The following is a 23,616-nucleotide window of genomic DNA, read 5'->3' as shown; positions in this document are numbered from 1 at the left end:
GCTAGAACTCAAACAGAAATCAGCAATCTTACTAGCCTGAAGAATCAGAGGACAGACTTTGAAGCTATCACAAGAGCTGGAAGTGAGGGGAGAAGAAATCCCAGAAAGGAGAGGGAGAGAAAGAACAACAAATTCTGCAGTTAAACTGCTCAAATCCCTGGTTGACCACTGAACTATGCATGAACACAACAGATGTTCAGCAGCCTAAAAGAACTAAAGAAAGAGATTTAGCTGTTGCCAACCACAGGGATGACAAAGTTTCGTGTGTGGCTTGAGCAAAGTTAACTGGCTAATAAAACAAAAATATCGGGCTTCCCTGGTGGCGCAGTGGTTGAGAATCTGCCTGCCAATGCAGGGGACACGGGTTCGAGCCCTGGTCTGGGAAGATCCCACATGCCGCGGAGCAACTAGGCCCGTGAGCCACAACTACTGAGCCTGCGCGTCTGGAGCCTGTGCTCCACAACAAGAGAGGCCGTGATGATGAGAGGCCCGCGCACCGCGATGAAGAGTGGCCCCCACTTGCTGCAACAAGAGAAAGCCCTCGCACAGAAACGAAGACCCAATGCAGCCATAAATAAAAATAAATAAATAAATAAATAAAATCTTGTTCATATCAAGTATCAGACACATGGGGGAACATGTTGCTATGGAAAAAAAAAAATATCATCTTCAGAAAAATATAACAAAATCACTCTCCACAACGTATTATTCATGATACCCAGAATAAAATTACCAGACTTGTAAGAATCAGGAAATTTTTACTCATGTTGAAAAGAAAAGGAAATTAATGAAAACCAGCCATGAAATGACTCAGATGTTGAAACTGCAAATAATTTTAAAGCAGCTATTTTAACAATGTTCACAGATGAAAAGGAAAACATAATCATAAGGAATGAATGAACCAAAAATCAGAGCACGTAAAGAGAAATTAAAAGAGAAACACAAGGAAATTCTAGAACTGAAAAATACTAATTTGAAATTTTAAAAAAAAGTTACTGGAAGGACTGAATAGCAGATTAAAGACTTAATTGGAGTCCAAGAAGGAGAAGAGAGAAAGAATGGGGCAGAAAAAATATTGACAATATAATGGCTGAGAACTTTCCAGAAGTGATGACATCAAAATCCCATATCCAAAAGACTAAAAAAACCACAAGTAGTATAAATATAAAGGAAAAACCAATACCTAAGTACATCATAGTCACATACTTAAGAACCAAACGTAAAGAGAAGAACCTTGAAAGCAGCCAGAGAAAAATCACAAAATACAAAGGATACAACAAGAATGAAAGCCAACTTTATGTAACCATATCAGTAACTGAATTAAATATAAATGGACTAGATATTCAAACAAACACCCGAGACTGCCAGACAGATTTACAAAAGTGAAAGAAAGCCAAAGCCACAGTACTTGTAAGATATGCACTTTTTCATATAAGGATTCAAACAGGCTGAAATAAAAGGATGGGAAAAGATACCATGTAAACTGTAAGTATTAGAAAGCTGAAGTGACTAGATTCAGATCAGATTAAGAAGGCTTCAAGGCAAAGAGTATATTACCAGAGAGAAAGAGGAATATTTCATAATGATAAAGGACATATCAGGATGAGATAACAATAACAAAGCTTCAAAATAAATGAAGACTGGGCTTCCCTGGTGGCGCAGTGGTTGAGAATCTGCCTGCTAATGCAGGGGACACGGGTTCGAGCCCTGGTCTGGGAAGATCCCACATGCCACGGAGCAGCTGGGCCCGTGAGCCACAATTGCTGAGCCTGCGCGTCTGGAGCCTGTGCCCCGCGACGGGAGGGGCCGCGATAGAGAAAGGCCCGCGCACTGCGATGAAGAGCGGTCCCCGCACCGCGATGAAGAGTGGCCCCCGCTTGCCGCAACTGGAGAAAGCCCTCGCACGAACCGAAGACCCAACACAGCCAAAATAAATAAATAAATAAATAAATAAATAAATAAGAAAATCCTTTAAAAAAAAAAATAAATAAAAAATAAATGAAGACTGACAGAATTAACACAGATAAAATACAATTAATCTACGTAATTTATTCCAATTTCACCAACTGTCCCACTTATATCCTTTTTCTGGTCCAGGATCTAACTCAAAATCCCATGCTGTGTTAAATTAGCATGTCTCTTTACCATCCTCTAATCTGGGACAGATACTCAGTCTCTGACTTTCATTACCTTGTCACTTAAAGCAGCGGTCCCCAACCTTTTTGGCACCAGGGACCGTTTTCGTGGAAGACAATTTTTCCACAGACCGGGGGTGGGGGGGTGGGGGGGTGGGGGGGTGGGGCGTGTTCCCAGGCGGTAATGCAAGCCATGGGGGGTGGGGGGGTGTTCAGGCAGTAATGCCAGCAATGGGGGAGCTGCAGATGAAGCTTCGCTCACTTGCCCTGCTGCTCACCTCCTGCTGTGCGGCCCAGTTCCTAATAGGGGTTGGGGACCCCTGACTTAAAGTACTAGCTAATTATTTTGAAGAATGGCCCTTTCAAATTAGTAAGCACCTTGTGGAAAGATATTCAACATTCCTCATACATTAATTAATTAAAATTCTACAGTAAGAAAAAGGTGACCCCTTTCCCCATTTATTTATTCAATTATTCATTTATAGCAATATGAATATATTTTATTCTATATCTTATAAACCATTATTATAATTGTTTCTAAACTTGTGTCAGATTTGGTGATTAGAAACCCCGTTTCCCTCAAGTTGGCTCCTTTATCTTTCCACATGCCCATCATTTTTTGAGCACTTCCTTACTTTCTGGCACCACGAAATGTTCCAAGGCTCATCTAGTAGTTTCCCTGCCTAAGCCCTGGAATCACCCACTTCTCCCCAAGAATTCCTGATTCCTTTTATTGAAGAATTGGATTTAGAAACAAAGATCTGGGTGCTAGTACATTCACTGCTGCCAAGGTGGGTCACTGCTTCTAGGCCCTTGCAGCAAACAGAGCTAGGAAATATATTAATGTATACACACGCATACACACACACACACACTCTTATGTCTCTATTTCTATCCAACTCTCTATTTCCATAAATAACCTATGTTCATAGTGATCCCTCCAATTCCAATCCAACAACACAGAATTCAGTCTAGCCTTTCTTCTTTTCTTACTTGTAAGTTCTCTAACACTGAAAATCTGGTCCTCACTATCCACAATACATTTACTTAATTGTTTACCCCTAATATTTACATAAAATAGTTGCAGAATTTCTATCCATATCCCTGTGAGAAAGTAACTGTAGTAGAAGATTTGTTTACAGTTCTTTTGTCTCTAGCTTTACACTATAGAGTCAAAGTACTATTCTCCAAAGTTATTTAGCTTAGTTCTTTTCATCCCTACCTCTCAGTATACTTATGTTATTCATTTGTATACAGTTAGGTTCATTTGTTACTGTTTACATTCTATTTTGGGCTAACTCACATTCTGGTTGGTCTTCATTATTCAATGAATTTTGGGGTATGTGAAACATAACCAGATTCTAGGAGTTAGAGCTACATAAAAAGTATACTCAAGATAAGTTCTACTCCCTACTACCCCATTCACAACCATTCCTGGGTAAGTAACCAACCTCACCTGTTTCTGGTTTACCCATTTTCAGTATTATCTGTGCACAAGTGGGGCGTGTATCTTGCTTTGCACATACATAGCTTCTTTCACAAAGGGTAGCATATTACACTTTTATACTTCACATTTTTTCCACTTAACAGTATATCCCGGAAATCATTCCATATAGTGATTTACCTAGGTCTTCCCCATTCTTCTCTAAAGCTGCATGGCACTCCACTGCCTGAATGTACCATGGTTTATACGTACAACCATTCTCCTATGTATGGACATTGAGGTTGTTTCCAATATTTTGCAATCACAAACAATGCTCCAAAAGATATCTTTGTGCCTATATATTTTCATATTTCTGGAGGTATATTTTCAAGGTAGATTCCTAGATTTGGGATTGAGTCAAAAGGTAAGTGTATATAGAGTTTTGCTAGATTACTGCATGTAGTTTTGTTAGACTATTTTGTTCCAGATGAGGTGTACCAGTTTGCATTATCACAATGCATGAGAGTGCCTGTTTCGCTATCATAGCCACTTACACTTTTCACCCATCTGACAGGTAAGAAATTGTATTTCAGTGTGCTTTAATTTGCATTTCTTTAACTGGGTGCATTTGAACACTTTTTCACATGCTTAAGGGCAGTTATATCTTTTTTGGAAAGTGTCTACTCATGTCATTCTTCCCAGTTTTCTATTGGGTCTTGTTCCATTGTCTGTCAAATTTTAAGTTTGTTATATATCAGGGGTATTAGCCCTTTGTGCTATATGTTGTAAACATTTTCTCCCAGTTTCATAGGTGTCCTTTGAATGTATGGCTTTTTTGGGGGTTTTTTTTGCCATGCAGAAATTATTTTTATGTTGCTCAAACTGATTGGTCATTCTTTTTATTGCCTCTGAATTTTGAGCCATAGTTTAAAAAGCCTTTTTCCTACATCAAGGTTGAAGAAGAATTAATGTTTCTTCTAGTACTTGTACAATATCAATGTTTATATTTTGATCCTAATTCATCTGTAGTAGTTTATTCTTGTGAATAGTTTGTTTTACGGGTCTAATTTTATCTTTTTCCAAATGGCTACCTTATTGTCCCAGAACCATGTATGAATAAATCTACCTTAGCTAAAGGAATGTAAGATATTACCTTTATCATATACTCAATGTCTCTATGTACACTGGATCTATTCCTGGCCTTTCTATGATATTTCACTGGTCTATTTGTCTAGTCACATGCCAGTACAATACTTTTAATCATATAGGCTTCCTTGTAATATTTTAATATCTAGTAGGGTTAATATAAACCATACAATCCCTACCACCACCACCAGTGTTATTCTGGCTATCCTAGAATGTTTTTCCATATCAACTTACCTAATTGCTTTAAAAAGTTTATTAGTAATTTTTACTGATGTTGTATTACATTTAAAAACTAACCTAGGGCTTCCCTGGTGGTACAGTGGTTGAGAATCTGCCTGCTAATGCAGGGGACACGGGTTCGAGCCCTGGTCTGGGAAGATCCCACATGCCACGGAGCAACTAGGCCCGTGAGCCACAACTACTGAGCCTGCAAGTCTGGAGCCTGTGCTCCGCAACAAGAGAGGCTGCGACAGTGAGAGGCCCACGCACCGCGATGAAGAGTGGCCCCCGCTTGCCACAACTAGAGAAAGCCCTCGCACAGAAACAAAGACCCAACACAGCCAAAAATAAATAAATAAATTTATTTATTTAAAAAAAAAAAAACTAACCTAAATTCCCATGAACATCTTTATACTATTGAGTCATAGTATCTCTTTTAAGTTTATTGTTAAGTATTTAATTACTTTGCTGTTAATATAAAATGGCAATATTTTCTAACAGTGTGTTCTCTAATTATTGTTGTTGAAAGCTATTAATTTCTGTATGTGCCTCTAATTGATTTTTCTTGTCTAACTGCATTGGTTAATACCTATAGTACAATAATGAGGAGTAATGAAGACAGAGGGCATCTTTTGCCTTGCTCCTGATTTTTGTGAAAATGCCTCTAGTGTTTCCCTTTAAATAAGATACTGACTTTGGAATTAAAGTACATGAATTTTATCATGATATCATGATAGGAAAGTAACCCTTAATTCCTATGTCCAAGAGTATTTTTAATTGGGAATGGGTATTGAGTTTATCAAAGGCTTCTTCAGCATCTATGATGATAGTGACTTGTTTTTACCTTTAGCTCTATTATTATGATGCATGATATTAATAGATTTCCTAATATTCAATCAGCCTTGTATTCCCAGAATGAATACCACTTGGTCATATTATATTATTTGCTTAATGAGGTAACAGATTGTTTGCTAATATTTTACTTAGTATTTTTATACCAATATTCATCAGTGATAATAGTTTGTATATTGATTCTTTTTTGTACTGTCTCTATCAGGTTTAGGCATCAATGTTACACTTGTTTCAAAAAGGAATGGGGGGAAACAGTATGTCAGTTCCTCAAAAATTTTAACAGAATTACCACATGACCCAGTAATTCCACTTCTGGGGGTATATATCAAAAAAAAATTGAAAGCTGGGACAAAAACAAATATTTGCACACTCATGTTCACAGTAGCATTATTCACAACAGGCCAAAGTTGGAAGCCACACGAGTGTCCACTGACAGGTGAATGGATAAACCAAATGTGGTGTATACATATAATGAAATATTATTCCACCTTTAAAAGGAATGGAATTCTGGCACATGCTACAATATATACAAACCTTAAAGACATTATGCTGAGAGAAATAAGCCAGACACAAAAAGACAAATACTGTATCATTCCACTTACATGAGGTACCTAGAATAGTCAAACTCATAGAGACAAAAAGTAGAACAGTGGTTGCCAGGGGCTGGGGGGAGGGAGGAATGAGGAGCTATTCTTTAATGGGTATAAAGTTTCAGCTTGGGATGATGAAAAAGTTCTGGAGATGGATGGTGGTGATAGTTGCCCAATAATGCGAGTGTACTTAATGCCACTGAATTGTATACTTAACAAATGGCTAAAATGGTAAAGTTAATGTCAGGTATATTTTACAATTAAATAAAAAAGAAGACACCAAAGAACTGTGGCCTGTAGTTAATGTTTAGAATCAGATTTTTGTTTCCATTATATTTTAAAAATATGCTATAGAATCAGTAAGTGCAGAAAGGACTTTTAATTATTATCAAACACATAAGTCTCTCAAGGTCAGATTAAAAGCTGTTATAAGCCCCCTATCCCTCTCAAAAAAAGGAAAAGAAATGAGAAAGTTTCTCTCCATTTCTAGTGGTCTCGCATAATCTATAGAGTGCTAGAATTATCTGGTATTTAAAGGCTTGGTAGAATTCCCCTGTAAAACCATCTGGGCATGGTACTTTCTGTAGGGCATTACTTAATTTTCTCTGTTTCTTTTTATGAAAATTGGCTTTTTATAACTTTCCTAACTCTAATGAGGTCAATTTCTCTAATCTGTATTTCCCTGGGAAACAGTCCACTTTATTTAAGTTTTCAAATTCATTTGCATACAGGTCTGCTAAGCAGTCTTGTATGACTGTACTCTGTTTCCATGGTTATCTTACTTTATGTATCTGTGCTTTACCTCTCATTTATCCTCCTGATCAAGTTAGTTTGTGGTTTATCTATTTTGTTAATTCTTTTCAGAATATTAAGGTTCTGACCTATTAATTAGATCTACTGTTTTTCTCTCCTTTTCACACTATTCATTTCTTTCAAAAAAAAATCTTTCTTCCTCACAATGTTGTTTTCCTTACAATGATTTTTGTTTGTTTTGGTAACATATTTCCTCACACTGAACTAATCTTGAATTCATGGAATAAACCCTAGGTAATCATGACATACTTACTGCATCTTTAAATGTCAGCTGGAATTTATTTTTCTTTCTTTAGAATTTTTGGATTTGTACAATATGCATAAATGAAACCAGTCTACAGTGTTTCACTAATAAACTACTGCTAGTTAGAAGACAATGTTAAAAATGAAACTAGTAATTCTTATCAACAGTGTTATTCATAATAACATTATTTGTAACTATCTCTCAAGGGAGAATAGTTAAATTAGCTACAGTACATCTCTGCAAAGGGATATAATACAGCTCTACATGTACTGATAGGGAATGATTTCCAAAATATAATACTAAGTTAAAAAAACCAATTTAAACAAGATCAAGAGAGAACATATATAATGGGCTAGTATTTCAATAAAATAAAGAAAAACAAATATATGTGCAAACATATATATGGATTTGCTTATATATACACTGAGATTCTCTGGAAGGATATAAAAAACACTGGTTATGGTGGTTGGTGGCTTTCGGGAGGGGAATAGGTGGCCAGGGAAAGGGAGGGAGGAGTATACTACACTGTGTATTCTTGCAGGCACTTTCATTTTGGATTATCTACTCAAAAATAAGTAACACTGTAATAACAAAATTAAAAGGGAGAAGTCCTTTATCTTTAAAGATTATTTAGAATTTAGATGGTGACTTGTTCAAGTTATTTCATTAAAATCAAGAAAAAGAAATGAAGGCCAGTTAATATTATTATTACTATTAGGAAAAAAAATGGTTCTGGGGGGTCTCAGCTAATAAAATGGGAAAGGTAAATTAAATAATTGATATAAATATCCAATAATTCATAATATATTTACTTGGAGATATGACATTATACAGAGAAACAAAATTATCTTTATTTAGATAATCTAAGAATGGGTGTGGGTGAGTTGACATGACATCTTATTAAAATTACCCAAACCTAAACAGAACTACCATATGATCCAGCAATCCCACTTCTGGGTACAGGTATATTTCCAAAGGAAACAAAACCATTATTTTGATGAGATATCTGTACTCCTATGTTTACTGCAGGATTATTTACAAGAGCCAAGAATGGAAACAACCTAAGTGTCTGTCTCCAGATAGATCAAGAAAATGTGGTATATAAATATAATGGAATGATATTTCAGCCTTAAAAAAAGAAGGAAATCCTGTCATTTGTGACAACCTAGGTAAATCTGGAAGGAATTATGCTAAGTGAAATAAACCAGACAGAGAAAGACACATACTATATGATATCACTTATATGTGGATTCTTTTTAAAAAGGGGTGGGGGTGGGGAGTTGAACTCATAGAAAAGTCAGTAGAAAGGGTTGCCAGGGGGTGGGGTGGAAGAAATAGGGAAAGGTTGGTAAAAAGGTACAAACTTCCAGTTACAAGACGAATAAGGTCTGAGGATCTAACATATAATATGATGATTATAGTTGATAACACTGTATTGTACAATTGAAGTTTGTTAAGACAATCAAACTTAATTGTTCTCACTGCCCCCACTTTAGAGATGTGAGGTGATGGGTGTGTTAATTAACTCAGTGGGGGAAATCATATATATATCAATTCATCACATTATACACTTTGTAGGTAAGCCTTTTGTTTCCCTTAATTTTTCACCTGAAAATAAAAATCCTTGTTATAAGCACTGGAGTAGAGATTTTTCAATCCTTTCATATGCTTACAGTGTCATCTTCCCGTCATCTAATAATTATTTACTCTGCCTAGCACAAATTTTGTTCTTTTTGTTTTGCTTAATCTTAATGGGCACTAAAATTTATCAAATGAAAGAATCAGTGAGGGGAGGGTCCTGTACCCACATTACCTTCACGAGATTAAAAAAAATTAACACCAACAGACAACTTCTCATCAGAAACAATGAAAACCAAAAGACAATGGAATGTAAATTTTAAAGTGGTCAAATAAAAACAATCAAATAGAATTCCATCTCAAGCGAAAAACATTCATTAAAAAGAAAGGCGAGATAACATCTGCTTTACCTAATGACAGACCAGGGAAATCTCACTAAGAACTAGAAAAGCTGGGAAAAAATCAGAGCTCATCCTTTTGAAGACAGCAGAGATCTCCTGAGGTAATGAAAACAGAAGGAGTTAAGACTCCAGGGAAAGAACTTTGGAGAGGAAGCTTATTTCTACAGAAGGAGTTAAGACTCCAGGGAAAGAACTTTGGAGAGGAAGCTTATTTCTATAGCTGCTTTCACCCTGGGGCCTTTACTGATTTGGCAAAAATCAGCAGTTGGCAGGAGGCTGGGATTAGTGTTGGCAGGTAAAGACTTGGAATCCACAACATGAATGTAATTCTCAAATGCATCCTCTCAAGGTGGATAAAATCCCTAGATTAGTAGAGTATCCAAACCTGAGTGTGCATCAATTCTGAGTCAGTGGATGTGCGCGCATGTGTATGTGCGTGCGAGTACGCACGGGGGCGGGAAGGGCGGGTGTGCACACAGATGGAGGTGTCCAGGAAACAGATGTTAATTGTTTAGACCACCCCATGGTGGCTCTGAAACACAACAGACCTTAGAAATTATGTAGAAATATAACAGTATTTTTTTTTCTAAAAAGCTGTTATAAAAATTGTTTTTTGGGTAAACTATGATTACCAAATATTTAGCCTCATACCAACTTATGCCTGATTTTCCATACCACTGCCTACCTAGACTAAATGTCTATGTTTTATGTCCTTTACCATATAACTAAGCAAAATCTGCCATACATAAAAATAAAATGTTATAAAATTAAACTAAAAAAGTTTTTTAAATACAGCAGCCATAAAAGTAATGGTAATGACATCAAGAGGTTACTAATATGCCTTGCAAACAGTGATACGTGGAAGGGATATTTTAATCTTAAGAAAAAGTGAAACTAAAAACAATGCATTATAACAACCATCTATAAACATTTCGAAAAGAAAACTAGGCATTTCACATCAAGAATAAGAGAAATCTTCTTAAATACAGCCATTTAAGCCTGCAGATAGTTTGAGTTTAGAGGCAAATCATATTGAATGAAACGTCTTTGTACACAACAAGCACTCTGTGTAATAACTGTAACACTAAAGCAAAATCTTGACCACATTTAATGAGTATAAAATGTATGTAAGAAGTAATGCCCAGAACTCCATTAAATTATCTGTATATCTGATTCCACTTAAAATGGTATGGGTGATCATTTTTGTTTGTTTTAAGTAAGCTAAGTTAAAACACTTACCTGGGTTTCATATAAGTGGGCAATGTGAAATTGAACTGCAAAGATGATGGAAAACAAAAATCAATAATAATACAGCAGTGTTTGGGTAAATTTAAAAATATAAAATGTAAAATATAAGCACCATCTCTACTACACAGATTTAAGTAATTACAGAACATTAAGTTTTCTTTTTAATAACACAGAATATACAAACAAACATACACGAACATGATAAGAAACCACATGTATTCACTGTTGGCCATTACTAAATTTTGTCAATGTAATTATTAAAATTAATATTAAAATCTATAGCAAGTGGGTATACTTCTTACAAAGTTCAAAATGGCAACATTAAGCAAATAAAGAAAACTTTTATAACCTATACATTTCAAAACATGGTATTTAAAACCTGAGTTACAAGTCAAAAAAGTATTTGATTAAAACAACAACAAAAATACCCTCCAATTTTTTCCTTATACCATATTTCATATCAATGTTTATAAAGAAGTCAGAGACAAGCATGACACTAGTAATAACACACAGAGGAAATAAGTTGCATTTCTCTATCAGTTCTTCATAATTTTTTTTTAAAGTCAAACCACTTGGAAGGCAAGAACAGTAAACAGTCTCAACATTAACAAGTATCTCTTGAAAATCAAATAAAAATATACGTATTTCAGCTTTTATTTTCAGCTCTTCCTGATACTGCACCACCAGAATATGAATGATTCAACAAAAGCAACAATGAACCAGGAATCAAAACTGGATTCTGGTTTACTTAAATAATATGATTTTCATCCTTCAATGACAAACCTTTTTTTTAATGTTCTACCTGGATTTCATAGTTGAATTTCAAGGAGTCTGGGAGCCTTTCAAAATTATATGCATAATACATATGTGGATCTTTAAAAACAAGGTCCACAGCTATCATCAATTTCTCATCGCCATCATAAACTAACTCTGTCACTGACTCCCATAACTGTAAGAGTCACCTGGGAGGCTTACTAAAAATAGAGATCCCTGAGATTATATTCAGTGATCCCAGGCAAGGCCTGGAAAGGTGCCTTTTTATTTAGTTCTGCAAGGGATTTTGATACCTGTTCCTAGACCAGCACCTGGGAACAGCTGAAGTAAATAAGCATAAAGACCAAAACAAAATATATAATGAACTTTAATATCAAACATTTTTGGATCAAAAGTAAAGTACTGCCCTCTCCATATATAATCATTAAATATCGTATGTTAAATAATCAGCAATGAGGCAAAATAAAAACATCACCTTTAAAAGCTGAAAAGCAACGTTTTGTGAAAAGCACATAAAAATAATAATAAAAGTTCTACAGGTATAAATATCCCCTTTACCTATATCTTTTGAGGGGTTTTCTTATTTCCTAGTCCCCTTTTCCAACACAGCTCTCCTTGAGAGTTCCAGTCCATCTCACCTCACTACATCATTAGAGGGAGACTGGGTTACAGGTTAAGAGAATGAGGAAGAGATGGAAAATCTATGCCCTTCTCCCCTCAATCTTCCTACTCCTCTAACAAAGGTGACATGGAAAGGTCACATGGAAGAAAAGATCAGCAGCACGGTGGCATTCTATTACCATCCCAAACTCCCTCCAGGCTCAGCAAGGGCTTTCCTATCCCATGAGTTACTAAATCCAGTATCATCTTTTGTGGTATGAAAACCAATCTATATTTAATTTCTTAAAAGTCCTCTTCAAAGTGGAACATAACCATACAACTAAGAAAAAGCTCCACTTGGCAAGTCTCAATTAGAGGTAGAAATTTTTAACAAATATTGCCATAAAACGTTCTGAAATTAAACTTTTTTCAGAAATTAATACATTGTTTTTAGAATTAACAGAATTAATTAAATCTAGAAGGAACAATTTTATCCCAAGGGGCAATCATATAATGAGAAGTCTCACATCACCATGATTCTACTTTCAAAACACAATCTGTAATTAACCCCTCTTAAATAGCTCTAGAAGCGGCAAGTGTATCTACTTATTTTCTTTAATTGCATAAATGAATTGTGCCATAAAACAGATATCTCATACAGACTTTTTTTAAAGCTCACTTTACTTTCTAAAATCTTCTGAACTTTGTAGCACGACAAAGTAACATGGAAGATTTCAAAAAACAGTCAACGTCTGTGGCATATCTAAATAGGTAATGATATAAAAAATTCAAAGAGAAATAAGTTTTACAAAGATAATAAAGAGCCTGATGTTTAAACAGTAATAATATCTAGCTCAAATTAAGTAGTCTGTGTTTGCTAGTGCTCTGTGAGACATCAGCCATTATTACCATGGTTATCAAGTAGCTATGTTGATTGTCAAAAATAAACTACCCAAATCAACTGAACTATAATGGCCTAATGTCTCTAAATAAAGCACATGCCCTTCCATTAGAGTGACCAACCTTTTAGCACTCAAAGTTCTGAGTCTGGGGAAACGCCTCAGCCCTGTGCAAAACAGGACATTGGTCACCCTCCCTCTTATTTCCGTTCTCAACAACCAACAGAAAGAGAGTCGTGGTAAGCTCGAAAATGTATTCATGATTGTTCAAACTGTCCTCTTCAAATTCAACGAGATCTGCCCTGTGGTACTCATTCTACATAGGTGTTTTCCTTCAGGAGCAATGATCTACAAGTAAGATTTAACTTCAACAGAGTAGAATAAAATGAGGATTTACAAAAATATTTAGTTTGAAATTTATGTAACGTCCCTCAAAGGTTATCATTCAAACTGACAAGTACGTATGAAAGTTAGTTTTTAGGCACTAGCTACAATCAATTAAATGAAAATCAGATTTTTTTCTTATTCCCATAAATTAATTTTAAAAGGATTTTAAGGGTTTATATTCTAGATGGTTTATATAACCTGGATATATAATTAAGGAAAAAGTATAAAAAATTAACACTATAAATTAATATATCAATGAGTTAAATCCTTTGTCTATCCTCATCTTAGAAACTAAAATATTGCTGCATTTGTTACCTTCCCACCATTTGTTCTGGAAATACACTGATCAGTACTAATCCTGAGTTTCATTTAAAGAAAATAGAATTTTTAAGTTTTCTCAGAAAATTGCATTTAGTAGAATTATGAGATAATTAGTCTGGTCTAGATAATGATTTAATCCACACTATGTCTTAATTCATATTATATGCAAGTTATATTCAAATTTCTACCGTTTTTTTCACTGATTCAGTCATTTGGGGGCATTTTTACCACTGAGACTACTCTTCACTAAACTCCTTTCTATATGGTTAAAAAATGAAGTCACTTACAGCAAAATACTGACTCTGTAAAACCTAGAATCTTTTGACTGATCTGAAATTTTCATGAATGACTCAATTTTTCATACACTCTAATTATAAATTTTATTGTTCAAGTAAGAAAGTTTTAAAGAAATCCAGCTTGAATCCAATGCATATTCTTTAAACTTTTATTGGCTACCTTAAAGTACACTAAATAAATATTTCCAACACATACTTATTGATAAACACATCATAATCAACCCAACCTGCTTTTAGAAAGAAACATACATAGAAGCAGAAAATAAATGTCTAAAGAAAACCACTGTATCAGAACATGCTTCACACATTCTTTTTTAATTAACTGAAAAATCTCACCTCAATCTTTATGTATGATGCTTAAAACTATAATAGAAAGTCAAAGTATATCTTCATAATTACCAATAATTTTGATACCACAAAGCCCGAATCAGTGAGCTAACACATATGAATCTTTGTATACTCAGTTTTCCTAAAAGATTGGCAAACCCTGTTTTTAATCCCAAGTCATCTACAATGTAATTAATACACAAATCATCAATCTTGTTCACTAGCACAGATAATTTAATTCAACAACCCAGTTCACTGGCATATCTATTTTAGACACAGGCTGCTGCTCATAATAACTGGTCTCACATGTTCCATTTGTACAAGTAGCCATGGCAACAAATACAGTTAGATTCAACAATTCTAGGGGAAAAAATTACACAGGATTTATGACTATTATTATTATTACTATTATTTGCCATGAAGTGATCTGAACACATGCAGAGAACTATGGTACTTAATAATACTTACTTTCAGCATTGGACAAAGTGCAGGGATTACAGTCAACCAAAGCTAACTGAAAATGCTGCAAGAAGAGAGTGAGAAAATTAATGCACTAAATTCAATCATATAAATGTATTTTAAAATAATTTTCAGGTATATAAGGTCTAATATAATAATGAAACTATGCTATGCAAATAAAACATACTAGACAACCAACTAACATTACCTTGAACATTTATTGCTGGCAACAAACATGTTGCTGAATATTTTCTTCAAACAGTTGAGAATGGAGAATTGGGGTAAGAATTAACTTGATATCAAGTTATCCTACATAAAATTTTGTTTATATGGAAAAAGAATCAGGTTTTTAAGTCTTCTAGTAAATAGGAAGTATTAGGTATAGAACACTTCAAATAGAACACATCATTACTTTAAAAACTGAAAGTAAAAAGTTCATTGGTATTAATATATTAAAAACCACTATCTCAAAATGATGTGAATTTTTTTAAAAAAAATGACTATGGGAATTATCATAAAGGGTAAAACTATCTGCCCTTACTGATTCTTCAATAATTACTGTATTTAGTGTCTTTTAAAAGTATTTGAAGTACCACAAAGAATGCATCAAATAGCCACACAAAACCAATGCACATAAAGAAAACCACTGATACACATTTCAGTAAACTAAAGGGAGATGAGGGAGTAGGGTGGGGATGGCATGACCTCATAGTTTCATTTCTAGTATCTAAACCAGATGCAAAATAGATGTACCTATTAAGACATAAATCAGCAGAAATAACTATCAATTATGATCATCAACCCCCAAACCTGAAGATGCCATAGTAAAATATCTAGCACCCATCCAACCTTGCAACCAACAGAAATGAAATGCAATTATCCTTTTAGAATGTACATGCTATTATATGTGTAGGCAATATTAAACCACTAATAATTTACAGCATCCACTTGTAATAATGTCATATAAGCCTGCCCCCCCCCAAAATACATGTCAAACTCAAGGTGTAACATTTATCTTTAAGAATACAAATCATCATCAAGAACACTGGATGCCATCTGGCATCTAGTGTATCAACATTAAATCTGCTATATAAACTAAGAGAAGGCATACAAGTACTAGAAATGGTGTAAAATATTTAAAATTTTAAAAAAGGTAAATCTCTTTGAACTCTTCTAAAAAATATTTCCAGAGGGCTTCCCTGGTGGCGCAGTGGTTGAGGGTCTGCCTGCTAATGCAGGGGACACGGGTTCGGGCCCTGGTCTGGGAAGATCCCACATGCCGCGGAGCGGCTGGGCCCGTGAGCCACAGTTGCTGAGCCTGCGCGTCTGGAGCCTGTGCCCCGTGACGGGAGGGGCCGCGATAGAGAGAGGCCCGCGCACCGCGATGAAGAGCGGTCCCCGCACCGCGATGAAGAGTGGCCCCCGCTTGCCGCAACTGGAGAAAGCCCTCGCACGAACCGAAGACCCAACACGGCCAAAAATAAATAAATAAATAAAATAAATAAATAAGAAAATCCTTAAAAAAAAAAAAAAAAAAAAATATTTCCAGAAATGTATATTCAAATTTTCTGAGTCTCCACAAATTTTTACCATTAAAAGTAATCAAAAGCCAAAGTATACACCATTTTCTAAAAATTACCACTCCTATCCACAATCCAAATGCCTAAAGAGTTATATTTTTTTAACTGCTGGATAAACTGAAAATTGATATGTACAATGACAACTTCTAGATATAAGCCCAAAAAGAACTTTCTTTATCAAAACTTTCTTATCAAGAGAAATCATCATCAGCAAGCTTTTAGTACTGTATTTCAGAATAGAATCAACAAAACTGCACTTGGTCAACTAGAACCCTCAATTAACAAAAATAAACTAATGTCAGCTACCCAGTGTTACAATGAAAGAAAAATTAGAAGGCATAATTTGGTATGAATCAGTAGTTATTACATTCATTCACGAATGTCTGTTATGTGCTTGCATAATTAGGCTAGCCTACATTTGCAGTACTCTTAATATTTAAGGGTTGTAATATTCTGAATGGGCAAGCTACTAACGAAATGACTATGACCCTTAAATGTTAAATATTTAATCCATTCAACAAATACTTCAAGACCCTATAATGTCCTTAGGACAATGCAGATACTAGGGACACAATGATCAACAAACCAAGAGTGAAAAATTATTTGCCATGATAGACTGAATGAAAAAAAAAAAAATCCAACATCTGAACACTTCAAGAACTGCTTTTATTTTCCCCTGGCCTACAAAGCAGATTGTTATGTCCTCAAACATCCTTTTAGTGTGCTACCATAGCAATAGAAAACAGACTATTTTAAAAAGTGAGTACTATGAAAGCAAAGCACGCTTTATAACCAGTTGTTTTCCTCTAGACAAAAAGAGGCACAGCAGCCACACATTCAGACTGTACTACATTTCTAAGCCTAATCTATCCTGCCAGCATAAATTAATATTTAGATAAGAGAAGACAGACCTTTCCTAGCTGAGCCAAAGGATACAAACTGACCTGCAAAGAAACACCCTTTAAGATGGCAGTATTTTAGTTTTGCTATTTCACTGAAATCCCACGAAGAGCAGAGATGCATAATTCGAATTGCCCAACCTACATTTCATCTATCAATATTCAAGGTCCTGCAGCGAAAACTGGCAAAGTATTTCTGGACCATGTTTTACATAATTATCAATCAATCTTAAAATCAGCAATGAGGTCACTGATGAACCATTTCAAACCCAAAATATCATGAAATATTAAACATTTCCAAACCACAATGATGTCTAAAAATTAACTCAGCAAAAGAGTACATATTCAAAAACAGGCATGTGAGAATGAAAGAACTTACAGAATAACTACTTAAGTTTAAGAAACTAAGAAGAGCCACACAAAACCACCCCACATAAAGAAAACCACTGATACACCTTTCAGTAAACTAAAGGGAGATGAGGGACTAGGGTGGGGATGGCATGACTTCACAGTTTCATTTCAGTATCCAAACCGGATGCAAAATAGATGTATCTTTAACATATAAATCAGTAGAAGTAACTATCAACTATGATAATCAGCCCCAAACCTTGAAGATGCCATGGTAAAATATGTAGCACCCATCGTTGCAACCAACAGAAAGAGCTAGGAAATAACTGTACCTCACACCGAAATATTGCAGTACTGAAACTGACTACTGCTGTGTGAAATACTTACTACGCAGTAGAGGCTTCTGCAGTTCAAAGACTATATACAAACCTCAAGGCAGAAAGCATTCTATACAAAATTAATTTCCAAGCAAGAAGATTTACCTAAGACTTTGTTTTTCCTAATGTTAACAGTGATATCCTTTTAATAGCACTTCTGGTCCAATTTAGTACAAGGTTCAATTCATTACAATTTCTGTTGACATCTTTATCACCAAAGTCACTTTCTCTTTAAAAGGTTTTGACTTGTTCAATATTTCAAAATAACTTTATAGTATTTTGCTTTCTATAGACTAAGGAACTTGATTTCTATCTGGAGGGGGAAATCTATATTGATGTAATTAACACACAAAACTTGAGTTTCAAGACTTTATTTCCCTTTAAAGAGTTTTACTCCTAGTTATATAGTCTGTGATTATCTCACAATCTTTTCAACTGTAGAACCCTCCAACTGTATTCTCAACTCTGAAGACAAGCAATGAGATAACTTTTCATAACTGACAAATTATGGTTGTATGTATAAATTATTAATATGGAGCAATGTTTGGATTCCAGATCCAATCTTGGATTTTCTGATTCAGTGGGTTGGGGATCACACCCTATGAACCAGATTAAAGCTTCTACAAATTATTCCAGTGCACAGTCAGGGTTAAATGCCAATATTTAAAACTTGTAAATTGTGTGCTTACCACCAAAAGCCTTACTTCAGTCTATGTAGACAAGGTATGTGTAGTCAATACTGCTGTCTATATTCAATTAAAGCAGACGCAGCTTTTTAGGAATAAAATGTTGGCAACCGGTTTTTACTCTACGCCAGGCACTCTGTTATGGCTATGCATCTACGCAATTGAATAAAAGGCTCACTGAAATTAATGTCCTAATAGAAGTTTAAAAGACAGTTCCATAGCAGAGTCCAAAAGATATAGCTGAGGGAAGAAAAGAGGTCCTTCAGGCTGAGGAAACGACTTATGTGTACACAGCCCTTATGAAACAGGGTTTTATGGACCGTTTAAGTGGGAGAAGGGAAGGTGTCAGGCACTCTTGCAGGTCAAAGGCAAATTATTTTTTCTTTTTCATTTTTACAGATTGCCACAATTTTGAAAGTATGATTTAAAACCAACAAACTTCATTCCTAAAACTAACAGTCTATGATAAATGAATGAAACTAGGGAAATGCCTTAGGATGTGATGGTACTTACTTTAGGGATTTAGTCTCTGAAAATAAGATACAGAACTAAAACTGGTAAGTTCTGGTAACGTTTATGAGCCATGATGCCTGGCCAAGCTGATCTGATGGAGATTCTCTCAAAGCCCTCAAACTCAGTTCTTCCATTCTCTTTGTAATACAAGATTATTACAAGAGTTTCAAGGAAGGACTCTACTGCACCAATGACTAATAGTTAATGGATCCTGGCAATCATGACTCAAAAGAGGCTCCTTCTTTTCAAGTTTACCAATCTGGTCTCTTCCAAGACTTTCTTTAACAAAAAAGTAAGACAAAAGATATTCTATACTGAAGATGTTCAAAATCTTATTTCTAGCCCTTCTTTTCAGCTCCAGACTTATATCTGTCTATAGCAACATCTGATATCCCTCAGGTACCTCCAACTCAATAAACTCCCAAATGACTCATCTCCATTCGGAGGCTTTTCACGTCCCAATCCCAAAACCTGCTGCTACTTTCTTTATCCCCTACTTTAGTTAACAGAAAAGTGATTCAAGCCAATAAATGGGGAATCTCTACCCACATTGAATCTGTTAATAAATTAACTCCTTTATTAAAACTCCTTAAGATCTCTAGGATGTGTTACCTTTTATCCATCTATCCATGCAGCCATCCTATGAGAACCCATTTATTCTACAGATCTGGCTCACCTTTCTTCCTGTAACTGGGTCCTACCTAGTCTCCCAATTCCTCCTTTCTACCACATTTTATAAAAGTACAGGTATGCAACCGATTAGAAATTCTAAAACACTGGTTCTAGTATATGTCTAATCTGTGTACACAAATGATCAGAATATGTACTGACTTAATTTTCAAGTTCTTTAAATCTAGTGTACAATTTGTGCTCATATCAGAATAAGACTAATATGTACACAAATAACAAATACAAAGCGAACATAACATATTTTATAAAGGGGATAATGTAACAATTTGCATTGTAAAATGCTACTTTGGAACGTAACCTTTAAAAAAAAATGTGACATTGGATACACTGAATGCTTCATAAAGCTGCATTTGAAGATCAAATATTTACAACCACAAATTTAAGTAGTTATCAGTAAACACCAAAAAATGCTTTTTGATTAGAAACAACTTCTTGTAGTTAAAATGTATTTGAGGAGAGAAACCTGACACTAGAAACCTGGACTCATCGCAACCCCTCAGCATTAGAGAGGATGGTTACTGCACATCTATGAGCAGTCATGTCCTTTTCAAACATGTATTTGAGGAACTGAAGTACTTCAGCTATTTACACTACTTCACACTTGAAGGTATGTAATAGAACTCAGGGCAGAAATAAATAACAAATGGAAAAACAAAACTGGGCAGGCAGAGTGAAGTGGAGAAAGCATTATTAAGGTTAGATAAACCAATTAGCAGATCACCTCATACCAGATAATATCTAGAAAAGATTAAAAGGTAAAGTATAAGTTGATGAACAGCAGAAAAAGAAAACATCAGGGAAAAGATTTCTGTCCACAAATGAGGAAAAATGGACAGAAGACAAAATAAACAGCAGTGACCATCCTCTGCCAAAAGGAACAGGGGCATTACACTCAGGCGAAACCAAGTTCCATTGCCAAAGTGGCAACTGGGGTGGTGATGTTTTAAGGTACAAACGTGAAAGTAGTAGATAACTAGATCTAATGCACAGCATAGAGATTACAGTCAACAATACTGTACTATAAACTTCAAAGTTGCTGAGAGACAGATCTTAATTGTTCTCACCAAAAAAAAAAAAAAAGATAATAATGTGACATGGTAGAGGTGTTAGCTAATGCTATGGTAATGTTCATTTTGCAATATATAAATGTATCAAATCAACACATTATACACATTAAACTTACTCAAAGTTGTATGTCAATTACACCTCAATAAAAAATTTAAAATTTTTAAAAGCCTCGAATTTTCAAAAAGCCAGCTGGCAGAGTTAAGCTATTAAACATCATGAAGGAAACAGAACAGGAGTGGGTTTGGAGAAATAATAGCAACTTTTATTATCTTTAGACAACTGAACTAATAAAAATATGCTGTTAAAGCTTCAACAACAACAAAAAATATTACAGATCTCTTAGAAACTTAAGGCCTGGTTAAAATTAATTTAATAGCTAGTATTCAAATCCTCAGCAAGTATTTTTATAATACATGGAGTTCATAGTATCTTATTTAAATGAAACAATTGATTTATACATTCCACATTAATGAATAAAATAATAAAAGACGAAGCATTTCACAGATTCCAAAAGTGGTTTCTAAAAGGAAGTACATATCATCATGCCTTTACTTATTCTTTCTGCCTTAATATCTTGGCATAAAAAAATATGACAATAAAATTCCTGAGTCTATATAAAGGATATGAGATTAAATCAGATACCTGGAAATGTAGTTTACTGGAGAAAAGTGTAAAAAAAAAAAGTGGAAATGCTATTTCACTCAGAAGTTTCATGACAGGTAGCTGAATGAACTGGTGAACAGGGGGCATCTAGAGAAAACTGCACTGTCAGTTTGTGTAGAAAAAAATTCTGTTAAGAGATGACAAATCAAATCAGCCTCTTTTTTTTCTCCCCAACGTTTCCAGCCAATCCTATGAGGCATTTTGTAATTTTATAGCCTCTTCCATTTCATTAATCTATCCATTCAAGAAACACTAAGCACCTGGTAAAATGCCAAGCTAACACACAAGTCTCATTTGAGTTTAACCCATTTCCTTAGAATCATCTCTTGTATTAATAATTCTCATCTTCCTAACTCTTTCATATTAATCCCTTCAATCAGCACTTATCATCTTCAAATATCAAATTATAAGGGGACTTACATTGGTATCCCAGCCAACTATCCACAAGTTCCCATAAAAAAGCCACCCTCTTTACCTTTAAAAATCCAAGAAAGTTCTAATGCTGACATATTTTAGGGAAACTTAAATATGTAAATATTAGGAAGATTTTTTAATAATCTTCATTAAATAGATGCATTGGTATTAACTGAAGATATGGGTGTTATCACATCTTATTTTGCATGTATTAGCTTCATATGAGGGAAATAATTTTAATAGTCTGCCAGGGTGTAAAACTTAGAGGCATTATATAAAACTGCTTGTCAAAATTGGTGTGCTTTTACTGAAGTAATGATAGCACACTGCCTCAAATACATAACAAATGTAAACAATTATCATTAATATCATTAAAAAGTAATAAAATAAAATTCTGAATTATATGGAGGTAAACAGGCAACCAATCCCACCCGGGGGGATATTATCTGAAGCGGGAAAGAAAAAGAACAAAATATCATGTAGAAATGTCACCCTGAAATGGACTCTGGTTCAGATAGTACTAAACTAGTTAATAAATTAAGAATTGGTACCTCCACCACTCAACTAAACACATGAAATCTTTATTGGCCAATTTAATGGAAAAATAACACCATCTGATTGAAAAGTAAGCTGGGCATTAACTTCACATTTCTGAGGATGGGCAGGGTGACAAAAATACAAGTATTCAATTCTAGGATGGGAAAATGGATTTCACACAAACAATATCTATACTGGCCCCAAATTAGAGGAGTTTTAGATATGGTAGATAAACTGAGAACTAAAAAAGAAGGGCTGAAAAAACTTATTTGTCAGATACTTCAATATATATATTATTTAATCTTTATAACAATCTTGTGGAGTAGGTACAGTTATTCCAGTTCTACAGACACAAAGAGGATCAGAAAAGTTAGGCATCTTGCCCAAAGTCACACAATTAGTTTACTGGCAGGGTCAAATTTTAAAACCCAATTTGCCTGCTCTGAGAGCTGTTTACACAGTACCAAAACAGAATGAATCTGTTTCAGAAATACATTTTGGGAGAAAAGTTATTACCAGAGATAGAAATAAAACAGGAGGCCCTGGAATGCATTTCATGTGTGGGTGAAAAGAAGGAATCTATTATGAAAATAAACTGTATTTTATTTAAATATTTTACCATCTAAAACATACTGTATATGTTGTATCTCTCCATCCCAGAGGGAAAGGAAATGAGGCAAAGACCAGATCTGTAATGGACAGATTCTATGCACCACTCCCATACTAAAATAATCTTTTTATCCACCCCTCACTCTCTATTAGACAGGAACAGCATATTTAGGAAATCAAGCTCTGCTCAAAAACTGGACATAACTGGTCTAAGAATAACCACACCTTTGGTAAGGAATCACTGAGAATAGCCACGTGGTCTAATTCTGGCCAATGAGATGCAAAGTGAAGTATTCCTGAAAAGATCAACAGGAAGTCAGGATCTTTCTCCTCTATAACATGATAAATCAGGTATTTACTGAGCACTTACTATATGCCAGCACTACACTAAGCACCTATACCACTACTCTACATTATAGAGTAACTCTATAATGTAGAGTAGTGGTATAGGTGCTTTTCTTTATGAGACATTGAAAAAGAAATCATCTCACTGTGTACCTGGCAACCAGCCTTAAGAATA

At 34.9% G+C, this 23,616-nt stretch overlaps 1 protein-coding gene across 8 annotated transcripts in view; it reads right to left on the bottom strand.

Moving 5' to 3' along the window:
- Positions 1 to 23,616, bottom strand: part of KDM6A (lysine demethylase 6A) — a 208,092-nt gene that overhangs the window by 61,796 nt on the left and 122,680 nt on the right. For all 8 annotated transcript variants that reach the window (XR_009006745.1, XM_057538990.1, XM_057538992.1 and 5 more), the window contains exons 7-8: positions 14,722 to 14,776; positions 10,641 to 10,675 (exon numbers count right to left, since the gene is read on the bottom strand). Coding sequence is in view for 7 of the 8 variants with exons in the window: in XM_057538990.1 (XP_057394973.1) it covers positions 10,641 to 10,675; positions 14,722 to 14,776 (90 nt within the window). In the remaining variant the exon portion in view is untranslated. The remainder of the gene's footprint in view (positions 1 to 10,640; positions 10,676 to 14,721; positions 14,777 to 23,616) is intronic.

Source organism: Balaenoptera acutorostrata, chromosome X (assembly GCF_949987535.1).
Source record: "Balaenoptera acutorostrata chromosome X, mBalAcu1.1, whole genome shotgun sequence".
Classification (NCBI taxonomy): domain Eukaryota; kingdom Metazoa; phylum Chordata; class Mammalia; order Artiodactyla; family Balaenopteridae; genus Balaenoptera; species Balaenoptera acutorostrata.
This window is presented reverse-complemented; position numbering and strand designations above follow the sequence as displayed.